The following is a 13,025-nucleotide window of genomic DNA, read 5'->3' as shown; positions in this document are numbered from 1 at the left end:
TCTGATTGGTTGGTGTACCATGTGGCAAGGTCCATTTTTTTTCAGGATGTGATGTCATCAAAAAGGGAGGGAAGCCAGCCAATCAGGTAGTATATGCTTCTCTCCTTTTAAGATGTCACTTCAGCAAAAAAAAACAAAATGGCAGCCTTCACATGGTACACCAAGCAATCGGATTGGTGGATATACCATGTGATGCCTTTTTGGACTGATGTGACATCATAAAAAAGGAAGAGAGGCATGCTACCTGATTGGCTATCTTACCTCCCTTTTTGATGACATCACAAGAAAGGCATCACATTGTATATCCACCAATCCGAGTGCTTTGTGTACCATGTAATGGCTGTCATTTAGTTTTTTTGCTGAAGTGACGTCATCATAAAGAGAGGGAAGCATTTACTACCTGATTGGCTGGCTTCCCTCCCTTTTTGATGACCACATCCTGAAAAATTTACTCCGTCACATGGTACAACAACCAATTGGATTGGTGGTGTACCATTTGACACTCAAATATGACATCACAGGCCTTATATAAGGCCTGACCCATCTCATTTGAGGCCAAGAAGACGACTGGTTCAACATCTCTGGCCCCTTTTGGATTATATAGCAGAGAAGACATAAAAAAAGAAAGAAGCAAATAAATAAGGGAAGAACTTACAGACATCTCTTCAATCAACATATGATCATGCACTTCTTCGCGTAAGCTATTTGAGGATCATTGCTTCGCGGGTCAAGAGATGGTGCCCAAGTAGGATTCGGAGGGTGAAAACAGCGAAGGTAAGAAGCACATTGATTGTATGTTATTTAATTGTGTATTTTTTTAGGATGCCAATTGACTGCCAATGTGCTTATCTATGCCCCTTTGCGGGTATAGATGAGCACAGTGACAAGCAATGCATTTTTTGGCTAATTGTTCTTATTTCATTGTAGTATATTGTATTTTGTTATGTTTTTTTTTTTTTTGCTTGCCCATTCAATGTCATTGTGGCAATCCATGGCAATATTTGTTTGGGGAGGGGGGGGGGGGTTGTTGGGGGTAGAGGGGGTGGGTAGTAGGGTTGTTTATTTTAATGTTTCTTGGGGTAGATGGTGTTGGTGAAGGGGGTAATTGCCCCAGGGTGGGTGGTTAGGCCTCATAGGTGGGTAGTGGGAGGGATTATCCCCTTTATTACCATAGCAGTTACTACTCCTGCAACCCCCCTTCACCCACCCCCTCTATCCCCAAGAAACCAGTTACTCTGGTTTAACTGTGAAAGAATATTCACCCGGCGCTCTAAGGGTGTAAAAATATCCAAAATGTGTGAAATAAAGTTAATAAAAGTGAACAATAATAATATTTCAATAATAGTGAAAAACCATATATAAATATTATGTTAAAATATATAACCAGTCTCGCATTGTGGGGTGAAAGTAGCACTTATCCAAACCCTCATAGGACATCAATGCCTGATTACTACTTTGTGAGTGCGTATTTTGTGCACTAGAAAGCATTGTACTATATTTGTTTTATATTTTTTCCGGTCGCCTGCGCTCCCCATATTTCTACAAACTACTCGGGTTTAACCCCTTCATTGCTAGCCGCTAAGGTAAGTACACTGTTTATTTTAATAACACAGTATTGAAGCAGGGGGTCTCCAGAGCAGAAACGCATTAATTGCAGGTCCGGGGACTGCCTGCTTCCCGAGTTACAGGCCCCGGTATGGGGTGCCGGTATCTCCCTGCATTGTTTAAATCTCCCGCGTCATGTGACCAGGACATTTAAATGCACAGGAAATACAGACGCCCAATACTGGGGCCTATTATATATTTCAGCATCGGGGACACCTGTTTCCAGAGTTATAGGCTGCCTATAACTCGGGAAACAGGGGTCCCCGATGCTGAAATGAATGCGTTTCTGCTCCGGAGACCCCCCGCTACAATACTGTGTTATTAAAATTTAAATAAAAACAGTGCGATAGCCTGTGAGAGCTGTGCAGGGAGATACTGCTCTCTCTGTGCAGCTCGTACAGACTGCGGTTAAATTGCAGCGGTAGAACTTAGAGAAAAAAAAAGGTGTGTGCGCCGAGCATGCGCATTTTAAGTGAAACTTCTTTGTCTTTTGTCACTGTTTTGTCACAGAAATTGTTTTGTGATGGTGATGTTTGTAATTAAAAATCAAAACACAATTTCAATGACGAAACGCAAAGAAGTTTAACGCGCATGCTCGGCACCCCCCTCCCTGTTTTAGCTATTTGCACTTCTATGAATTCCTTGTGTGTGTGTCTCTGTGTGAATGTGTCTCTCTGTGTGTCTGTGTGTGTGTGTTTTCGTCTCTCAAGTGTCTCCTATTTCTTCTGCGCATGAGCCGAGCGCCAGTGACTGCTGCGCATGTTCCGAGCTCCAAGCTCCTCTTTTGCCCACAATGACACGTGCCGACGGCCTCTTTTGCTCACAATGACGTCACTTCCGTAACATTTCTTCCGTCTCCACGAAGCAAATTCACCTAGGTGCCAGCAAAGAAGTTTCACTTCAAAAGGCTGAGATAAGGTCAATGCTGTCCCGAGCGGTATTGGCATTTTCCTACCTCATGGTTTGTGACTTGCGGTAATTCTTTCTGAATACCGTGATAACACAAATGCCAGACTGTGAGGAAGGGACATGCGAAAACCGTCCATTTGGCAGTGATTTTATCACAGCTACTAAAATGAGCCCCATAGAATCTTTGTAAATCTGTATTGCAGATCTGAGGAAGAGAGAGAACATGAAAGCTTCTCTCATAATACCTATTGTTAGTCCAAATAAAAAAAGTTATCACCTCATACTAAAGTAATCATTTGCTCTGCAAATTAGTTCATAAAATCAAGGCATCGTGTTATTTGTCTTTCAGATTAAGCATTGTGCCTTGCTGCTTCTCCAGAGTGTCATGAGTAAAGTGCTACACGTATACCAGGCTTTCACGTTCAATTTCCAGAATTACTAAACCAAGTTAAGCCTTAGAGCAGGGTTAAAGCCTTCTTTAACCCTATAATTATAGTGTCAAATTCTGAGCAATTCTGAGCCCTCTCTAATAGCGTGACAGAGATCACATGCATTGTAAGGACACCCCAACCCTCTCTAATAGCGCGTCTGAGATCAGATGCATTGTAAGGGACCCCAACCCTCTCTAATAGTGTGTCTGAGATCAGATGCATTGTAAGGAACCCCAACCCTCTCTAATAGTGTGTCTGAAATCAGATGCATTGTATGGAACCCCAACCCTCTCTAATAGTGTGTCTGAAATCAGATGCATTGTAAGGAACCCCAACCCTCTCTAATAGTGTGTCAGAGATCAGATGCATTGTAAATTCTTCTGTATTTGGTCCAATTTCAAATGACCTTGAACATAGCAAGGAACCCTTGAGGGATGCCCGCGGAACCCCTGTTGAAAAACACAATCTTAGTGTATCTTAAAGGAGCAGTTCCTCCTACATAGTTTTTTTTGTTTGTTTTTTTACCACATGTATTTTTGCATAGATAGGAAGCAGGGGGCTCTCCAGAGCTGAACCGTGTTAATTTCAGCTCTGTGCATTAAACAACCTGAAAGCCGCCGTCCGCACCTTCACCGGTAACGATCTCGGAAACCACGGGATCCCCGGAACTGAAATGATTGCGGTTACAGCTCTAGCGACCCCCCTGCTTGCCATCTATATTAAAAAAAAAAAGGGGAGGGGGCCAAGGCGGGACTGCAGCTTTAAGGCCTATTTATTGTTAGTGACAATCCTGTATACTGACAAGGATACTGCTGTGGTGTTTTACAGTTACAGTTTTGGCAGAATCGAAAGAAATTAGGACAATGTTGAAAAAACACGGTATCTATGTTCAGAGCATCGCTGACGTCCGCCCCGTCAGAGTGCAGCCCGCCAGGATTTTGAGCCACATCTATGTAAAACTTGGTAAGTGTTGGAGGTGGAGCTAGCACTTTTGCGATTGCATTTGGTAACTCCCTAAGAAGCCATTCTTACTCTAGTGTATGCAAAGCTGTGTTTCAGCACACCTACTCCCCAAGTGCCTTCGAAGAGAATAATCAATATCTTGTTAGGCTGAAATAAAGAGGGAGTAGGCTGCTATTGTCTTAATGGAACTGTATTTGAAGAGGACGGGCCTGGTTTAGGACACAGTGTAATCACCTGGCGCATAGGAGATTTTGTAAGGATTTCATGTAATGTGGATTTTTATATATATATCCACCACCAGTTTAAGTTCTTTCAAAACCAAAGCTGTCTCACAATTTAATCTGGTCTGTAACTGTTACATACGCCCATAATATATATTATCTTTAACTGTGCACGCAATGTCTTGTATATAATGTATAACCCTGTTCACTTATGTAACTGTACTTGTAACCATGTATTATTTGTCATTTTAACTCTATGCCCAGGACATATTTGAAAACGAGAGGTAACTCTCAATGTATTACGTCCTGGTAAAACATTTTATAAATAAATTTTATATATATATATATATATATATATATATATTATATATACACATACATACATACATATATATATATATTATCAATGATCAGTAAACAAAGAAGCCCCAGTGCATATCCAATATGACATTATTTGATTTATTTCCATATGTTTCTTCTCATTAGTATGGGTCATTTAGTTCAATCTTTCGGCCAAAACATGTGGAATACATACAAAGGACACAATATAAAATTGGTAGTGTAGGTACCTGCTGAACGGGTGCTACCTTGAGGTTGCAGGCTTCACATGTTTTGGCCAAAAAGTTGAACTAAATAACCTATACTTATGAAAAGAAAGAAAATATATAGAAACTAATCAATTAATTTGTCATATTGGATGTTCATTGGGGTTTCTTTGTTTACTGTTGTATATTTTAGTTCATGTTCCCAATAGCTCTCCAGTTGGCTTGTATCAGAACCCTTGTTATATGGGGCAGGGACACCAATATAGGGAAGGAAGCCGTAAAGGTCTGACTATGGTGGCCAGGGTTAAAGGTGCTATGGCTTCGCTGTGATATTGTGACATCTTTAAAAGATCCTTTATATAATATATCAAAGCACAGAGGAAACTACAGTGAGACATTGATATGATGTTGAAGAGCAGCAGAGTGATTATTTTGACTCAGAGCCTTAAGATAACCCAGTAATTGGTCAGTGGACCTTATTAAGCCAGATTTTAAATGCTTTAAACATTGAAACTGCAGGTGGTATCAGGCTGAACTTTGACATGTTTGGTGAGAGTATGGACTCAACATCATTGGCCAAATGTGAAAATAAAACAGAACAAAAGATGTGGGAAATTAAATGGCTAAAAAAGGCAGGTGGGAAGCACCCATAGCTCTCACCTGGAAGCTCGGGGTTTTACGTAAGGTGCCTGATAACATTTTTCCTTCATGTGTATATTCATTTCCTTTATAGGATTTAATAAAACCATGAAGCTCAGTGGACGTCCATACCGTCACATTGGTGTTCTCGGAACATCTAAACTCTATCAAATAAGGAATCAAATCTTTACTTTTACCCCTCAGGTAAGCACATGAAGCATAATAGGAATGGTAAGTGCATTCCTTATTACACCTGTCAAAAATGCGTCATCAGAAGAATCTTCTTAATGAGTCATTAAGGGATTCTTTGACGATGCAACTGGGCCTGCCTTAGGCTTTGCGGGTCCCAAGGCAGCACACTGGAGGAACGCCCCTTGTAAAAAACGTTAAGGCACTTGCCTTGATGAGCAGCCTTCCTCCGCAGCGTCGTGATGTCACAGCGGCATGTGACGTCACGTTGCCATGGCAAAGTGCCATCATTTGACGATGGTCACCGTGGCAAGGCGACGCTACAGGAGGCGGCCCGCTCCAGAAAAGTAAGAACCCTCACACACACACACACCACCTTCCTCCCCCCACACCTACCTCTCTCTTCTAGGCCTGGGGCCCTGCGCTCCACCCCTCACACCTACCTCTCTCTTCTAGGTCTGGGGCCCTGCGCTCTTCCCCCCACACCTACCTCTCTCTTATACGCCTGGGGCCCTGCGCTCTTCCCCCCACACCTACCTCTCTCTTCTAGGCCTGGGGCCCTGCACTCCACCCCTCACACCTACCTCTCTCTTCTACGCCTGGGGCCCTGCGCTCTTCCCCCCACACCTACCTCTCTCTTCTACGCCTGGGGCCTTGCGCTCTTCCCCCCACACCTACCTCTCTCTTCTAGGCCTGGGGCCCTGCACTCCACCCCTCACACCTACCTCTCTCTTCTACGCCTGGGGCCCTGCGCTCTTCCCCCCACACCTACCTCTCTCTTCTAGGCCTGGGGCCTTGCGCTCCTCCCCTCACACCTACCTTTCTCTTCTACGCCTGGGGCCCTGCGCTCCTCCCCTCACACCTACCTTTCTCTTCTAGGCCTGGGGCCCTGCGCTCCTCCCCCCGGTCGGTGGAAGTTTGATTCCAGGGTTGACGAGAGGAGGGAGCACGGGGCCCCCGAAAGCGTGGGCCCAAGGCGGCTGCCTTGCTCGTCTTGTCCTATGGCTGGTCCAGCTTTTGACTATATTAGTTTCACTCATTTGGTCGTTGCTTGTTTTTGTCAATTAAGTAATGACTGAAGAAGATAGAAACATATTGTCTGAAAGTGTCAGATGTCCAGGAGATATGTTTGAAAAGGTATAACGTAGTGAAGTGTAGATATTTAAGTTAAAAAACAGAGTAAGTTATCATTAGAAAACTTATAAACTGCACATAATTGTCAGTATATGTTTGCAAAGAAAGATTCACAATGAACCCATTTTTATTTCAAGATGTGTTAAATGTCTCCTTTTTTGGTATCCCTGCTAATAACGTTTGAGCAGCTTTTTATGCTTCTGGTCATCTGCACAAAATATTAGTAGTTTGCTGCCCTGGTTTTGATGAGATGACCAAATCTGAGACCTTTAACCCCTTTATACCAAAAAGGTTCACCAGTGCATAAAGACCCTCCAACATTTAGCTCATGAAAATAGGTAAACGTTCTTTGCAATGTCCGTACAGGATAGAGGAACGTCCAAGCAAGTGAAGCTTTCTAAGGAAACACTGAAAAAGAAATGTAAAACATTTTTTGTCATGAGCTATGCAAAGACCGTATTGCAAATAAAATTGGATATTTTTTCATTTATTTATATATACGTATACACACGGTATAGAAGAGTTGTTCAATTACCCTTAACCATCTGACCATTAGTAGACAAGTCATCAATCTCCCAGCTGCTGTACTTAGTTGCAGATTCTCAGCTTAAACCACTGGCAGGAATAGATACAATAGGTACAGTACATAAAAGACAGGCTCAGTAGGATGGTATGCTGCATATAGGAAGCGTGGCCTGTGCAGGCAGAGGCTGTTATCTTGTGGGGCATACATGTACAGTGCTCAAGTCCTTGCAAAGTTGCAATGCATCTGCTTAAAGGGGCAATCCCTCCCAGGACCCAAGTGAACTCATTACAGTAATGTTTAAGGGGTTACATCTCTGTGATTACTCGCCTCTTTACCCAAATCTGACACCCATAAGTATTTTTAAATATATTTTGTAAAGTTATTGTGTAAGTATGGTGGGAGAGGGTATGATTTCCTCTGGCTGCTTCCTTTTGTCAGCTGTCACGGTGTGTTCAGCAAGTGCTTGTGCAGGCAAAGCTCCCCCCCTCTCCTCCCCCCCTTATCTTTATTGACTTTCTGACAAGGATAGGGTGAGATAAGGGTAAAGAAAACACTTCAAACATTTCTTGGGGAATAGGGCAGTGTTTGTTATTACTTGTTGTTATTGAATGTTACTACATTCCAGGCATTTTGAAAGCAGCCACAATCTTAACTTTTAGCAGTTAGAGTTGTTTAGGGACTAGACTGCTAAATGACATTTCCACAAGTATTTTTTCTGGCCAGCTACGTGGGATTGTACCTTTAATGAACAATCCAAATGCATGGGCAGGACTGTTGTAACAGCGTACTATAAGTAACAGTGCAGAGGCAGAGTCCAGCAATGCGAAAGTAATAAACAACGATACTAATTTGGGGCGGGGAAGTGAAATGCTTTCCAATCACACCACTTTTGACGTGTTGCAGTTTACGGCAGAGCTTGATGTCCACTTAAATTCTACCTTTAATGCTTTGTGCCTTAATACTTGCAATTACAGACGTATCTTGCAGTGGTTCATAAAGTCAACTTGTACCTGGAAAAAAAACACGTTCTTACTTTATTATGTGGTTTGTCCTTCAGTTTACAGATCAGCACCACTTCTACCTAGCTCTGGACAACAGGATGATTGTGGAGATGCTCAGGACGGAGCTGGCCTACCTCACATCGTGCTGGAGGATGACCGGAAGACCAACACTGACTTTCCCCATCACTCACACTATGCTCAGTAAATTGTGCTTCGCCTTATTCTCGTGTGAAACGTTAGCAACACCATAAGTGTTGACCGGACGAGAATAAGGTTGCAATGCATCACTGGAAGCTTAAATGAAAGGTGCTAAGTCAAGGCATATCACAGATTGTATTCCCTCTACCTCCAGATAGGACACTTGTCAACTTTGTTTTGTTCTCCTTAGCTTTGGAGACTGGAAATTGTTAATGCAGCTACCCCCCACCCCCTTGTGTTTAAGCTTACTTAAACTGGGGTGTCCCACAGAGCTGATCCATTGTCCCTTACCTCCTGGGGCACCATGGTTGATTAAATATATGTAGCTTTTTTTGTGCTGGTTTTGAAACAAAAATGTACAAATATTGCTGCATTGTCATAACAGAGCATAAGCCACTCTAATGGCCGATGGAGGGAGCCCTGATCCTGCATCGTTTTATATCCACTGGGCGATATCCCTGCTTGGTGGAGAAATCTGCTTGGCGACTGGGAAACGGGGAATAAAAATAGTGATTGGGGCGGTATTGCTGTTGTAAAGGAATCTAATTATTTTAACCACGATTGTCACTGAATATAACAGTGAAGTCTTTCAGTTATCAAGGCCTTAGTTTTTATTTTCTTATCCACCACACAGACTTGTTTTCTAGTCCCATGTAGTCCTCCCTGAATATACAAGGATATGGCTTTGCCTTTCTAATTGCCTTCTAACATGTGACCAAGCAATCTTAGATAGGGGCAAAATAACTAACACACTGGGCGTTATTCATTAAAGTGTGATGGCGCCAATCGATCAATACTCTACAGAAACGCAAACTCACTCTGATTAATAGCTTCCATTGTGTGATAACAGACACTGTTGTAAATACAACGCAAATATATAGTAAGCTTAGTAAATCTAAAGGTCCATCAAGTTAAATGTACTTTTCATTCTGCTAAAGGTCCCAAAATATAGTCTGTTATCTTATTTTGTGTGCTTTGATTGATCAACACAGCAGCATAAAGTAAAAGGAAGTAATGTTAATACGTGTGTATTTTCAGATGAAGATGGCTCTGACATAGACCCAGCTATTCTGTCTACAGTTAGAAAACTTGAAGATGGATATCTTGGCGGTGCAAGGTACAAACACAAAGATGTTTACTATTACATTTCTTTCCTATAAAACCCATGCATTCTATTCATGTTTGTTGTGGGATTTACTATGTTTTAAAGCTGCATTGCAACATTCATTAGAATAAACATTGCCACCTCGGCTGTCTTATATCGTGTTAGACACTTAGAGGTAGGAACACCCTTGTGGCTGTATAAGCATGCAAGTTATTCGTAAAGTCTCCCCACTTTCCAAGTTGGCAGGTCAGTTTCATTTTGCCAGGTTACTACAGATCCAATGTGATCATTCTTCCCCTAATTATACAGGTAAATAAGAATTTTAACTCAGGGAGTGTTAGGACCTGCTACGGTCATGCCTTGTAAGGGGCAGCAGACTTAAGACGCTTTGGCCCAAAGGGTTAAACTATATGACCCTTTTTCAAGAGAATATATAGGTATTGCACTGTGTATTTTTGTCACATTGGAAGTAGCTTTGGGCATCTTTGTTTGTTTTTTATTCGTAAAGTCTAAAAACTGTAAGCCAAATCAATATAGAAAAGCTGAATTTAATTTTCTGTACAGTGCTAGAACTAACTCATTGATGTAGAATCTTTTCTGTCAGGTGTACAATTTGCTTGATAATTCAACACATTTAAAGGAGCAGATGCTCCCCTATGTGGGGAGCAGGGAGCTGATACTACCTCAGTAGGGGTTGTTGGTAGCAGCTCCACAGGTTTAACTGTCCAGGTCACTCGGGCCAATAGGAAGCCACAAGGGATGACGTTACGGCTTCCTATTGGCCCGTGTGACGAGGGATATTTAAATTGCGGGTAGTTGCACCAGTATCTACCAACTCGCGTTGTATTAATGTGTTATATATGCTGTGCACTACATGTCACCTATAAGAAATGCAGTAGGGCCCTGCTTCTCGGCGACCCAGCAATACCGCGGTACCGAGAAGGGAGCCGCCATGTCTGCGCATGAGCAGAAGGGGGGTGGCTGAGGTCACGCATGCGCAGAAGGGGGAGTGGCCGAGTCAGCGCATGCGCAGAATGGGGACGGCCGAGTCAGCGCATGCGCAGAATGGGGACGGTCGAGTCAGCGCATGCACAGAAGGGTAAGAAAGACATAAAATCGCTGGTGGACATTGCAAATTCTATCTTCCGCTTTCCGGCGATTTTCGCTTTCCGGCGGTGGCCTAGAACAGAACCCGCCATATGAATGGGGCCCTACTATAGTGATATGGCCTGAAAAGTGAAGTTGAATTACAGTATTTTAATGTTTCTTTACCTCTTTACATGTAGTATCCTTTTCTTTCAGGAGTTCTTCAGTTTTCTTTCTCCTCAGGTGCCCATGCATAGTTCTCTGTAGATCGCATGATAAATATAATATTATTGCACGTCCTCTGATGTAGGATATCTAGACGTTGTTTTTATTACTGTTCTTTTTGTTCTTCTTTCTTGTTCGTTTGTTGTGATAACAATGGGAGATGCATAATCCGATCAGGTATACCCCTTTTTTAGGTGTGTGAGTGGGGGTATCGAAGGCTTTGTATGCTGATGTATATGAGCTTGAAGGTGAAGAGTAGAGGAGAGGAGCTTGGTCATTTTGTGGCCTAGCCACAATGATCATAGATAGTACAGTGTGTCTGTTATAAAGATTGTATGTGCAATGCTGACTTTAGTCAGAGCGTAATAATTCTGCTCTCAATTTAGATCAATACTTATACTGTACTGATATAGTGACAGTTATATTAATATTTGTAAAGAAATGTAAGGCTTTTTCTAAAAAGAGCCATGAATCATGATGGTAAAAACTCACTTGTCTGGTGCATGCGCGAGGGCGAGGTGGATGGACGTGTGAGACTTGAGCTCTGTCCCCCGCCAATTTAAAAGAGCAAAAATATCCACGCTTAAATTTGCAAATCAACCCAAAAATATCCCTGACTAAGTTCTAAACATACAGAGATGGCTCCGCAAAGCTCCAGGAAGAAGACTGGGGCAGATATGAGAAAGTATCTGAGCAGAGCTAACTCTCAAAGCACAGGAGCAGAAATGGCGCCGAATTCGACGGCAGGATCCGACTCTGACAGAGAGGAGGACATGGCAGATGGCCCTGAACAACTACCGGTCCGTCGATGCAACTTTGATCAATTATACAAAGACATAAAAACCCTCCTGCATACGGAGATACAAGCACTTAGAAAGGAGGTGCAGCATGTGGGAGAAAGAACGGGGGAGTTGGAAGAAAAAATGGAGGCAGTGACTAAAACAATAAAGAAAGCAGAGAAAAGAACATCTCATATACTATCGCAGATCTCAGAATTAGCAGACCGATAAGAGGACGCAGAGAACAGGGATCGCCGCAAAAACATCAGGGTGTGCGGCATCCCTGAAGAAACCACAGATGTAGAAGGGTTTGTCTCCCGATGGTTGACATCACTGCTCCCTGAAATACTCACGGCAGAGCTCATGATGGACCGCTGCCACCGAGCTCTCAGAAGCAGGCCAGCAGCCATGGAGCAACCGCGGGATGTAATAGCGCGGCTCCATTATTTTCGGACCAGGGATGCAGTATTCCACAAGACAAAAGCGGAGGGAGCCTGCCGTTTTGAGGATATCACCCTGCAGATCTTTCAAGATCTATCCCCAGTGACCCTAGCCAGGAGAAGGAAGCTTCAACCTATAACAAAGGCCCTCCGGGAGAAAGCGATCCGCTATAGATGGACCTTCCCATTCGGGTTAATGGTCATCAAGAATGGAAGGGCCTTCTGCATCAAGGAGATCGAAGAAGGAGAAGCGTTTCTCCACAAACTAGGGGTGAAGGAAGGCCCGGCGGCGGACTCACGCAGAGAACAGGAGCCAGAGGCGGATTGGCAAAAAGTCGGTAGACTGGGAGGGAATAGAGAGGCAGCAGTCGAGGCAGAAGACTGAGCCATGCGGACTGGAGGAATATGTTGTTCGCCTGTTCAGTTGTTCAGAGTTACCGATGTTCCCGGTTGTTTTCATAAAATGAACACTAACACTGCCATGCACTCCCCAAAAACTGTTCTCCCACAGATATAAAGCTGAAATCCTGTAGCTGCAAAATAAAGATAAATCCTAACTCCTACCTGGCCGAGTGATACAAGATGGCGGTGGCACGCACAACCCCCAAGATGGCGCTGCTGGAGGAGATGGCCACCAAGTCAAGACAGCGGAAGAGGAGGTTGGTAGAGCGGGAAGATCAGGCGGGAAAGCATCCTCCCTCGAGTACAGCCGGCGGGAAAATGGCGGTAGCCGGATACACGTCACCGGATGTAGACGGACGCCATCTTGGAGGGGGAAAAAACGGTGATGGATGGAGCATCATAGGAAGGCGACGGGAGGTCCCCTAAGACCTCGCGAGACCGGAAGTTCAACGCAAGACGGCCGAGGAAAGATATAGAGTCCAAGAATTACGAGGAGGACATTGAGAGGGTCTAAATCTACGGCGGAGGCCTGCAGCAGGAACTTGGGGGCGAGAGCTGGGGGCGAAGGGGAGTAGAGGGAGGGGGGAGTAGAGGGAGGGGGAGTAGAGGGAGGGGGGGGGGAAGATC

At 43.7% G+C, this 13,025-nt stretch overlaps 1 protein-coding gene across 4 annotated transcripts in view; it reads left to right on the top strand.

Moving 5' to 3' along the window:
- The window catches only part of PHKA2 (phosphorylase kinase regulatory subunit alpha 2), a 119,081-nt gene that overhangs the window by 57,658 nt on the left and 48,398 nt on the right, over positions 1-13,025 (top strand). For all 4 annotated transcript variants that reach the window (XM_075594291.1, XM_075594293.1, XM_075594292.1 and 1 more), the window contains exons 15-18: positions 3,774-3,908; positions 5,408-5,517; positions 8,220-8,364; positions 9,400-9,478. In XM_075594291.1, the coding sequence (XP_075450406.1) occupies positions 3,774-3,908; positions 5,408-5,517; positions 8,220-8,364; positions 9,400-9,478 (469 nt within the window). The remainder of the gene's footprint in view (positions 1-3,773; positions 3,909-5,407; positions 5,518-8,219; positions 8,365-9,399; positions 9,479-13,025) is intronic.

Source organism: Ascaphus truei, chromosome 3 (assembly GCF_040206685.1).
Source record: "Ascaphus truei isolate aAscTru1 chromosome 3, aAscTru1.hap1, whole genome shotgun sequence".
NCBI lineage: Eukaryota > Metazoa > Chordata > Amphibia > Anura > Ascaphidae > Ascaphus > Ascaphus truei.
Note: the sequence above shows the minus strand (reverse complement) of the source record. Positions and strands in the feature narration are given on the sequence as shown.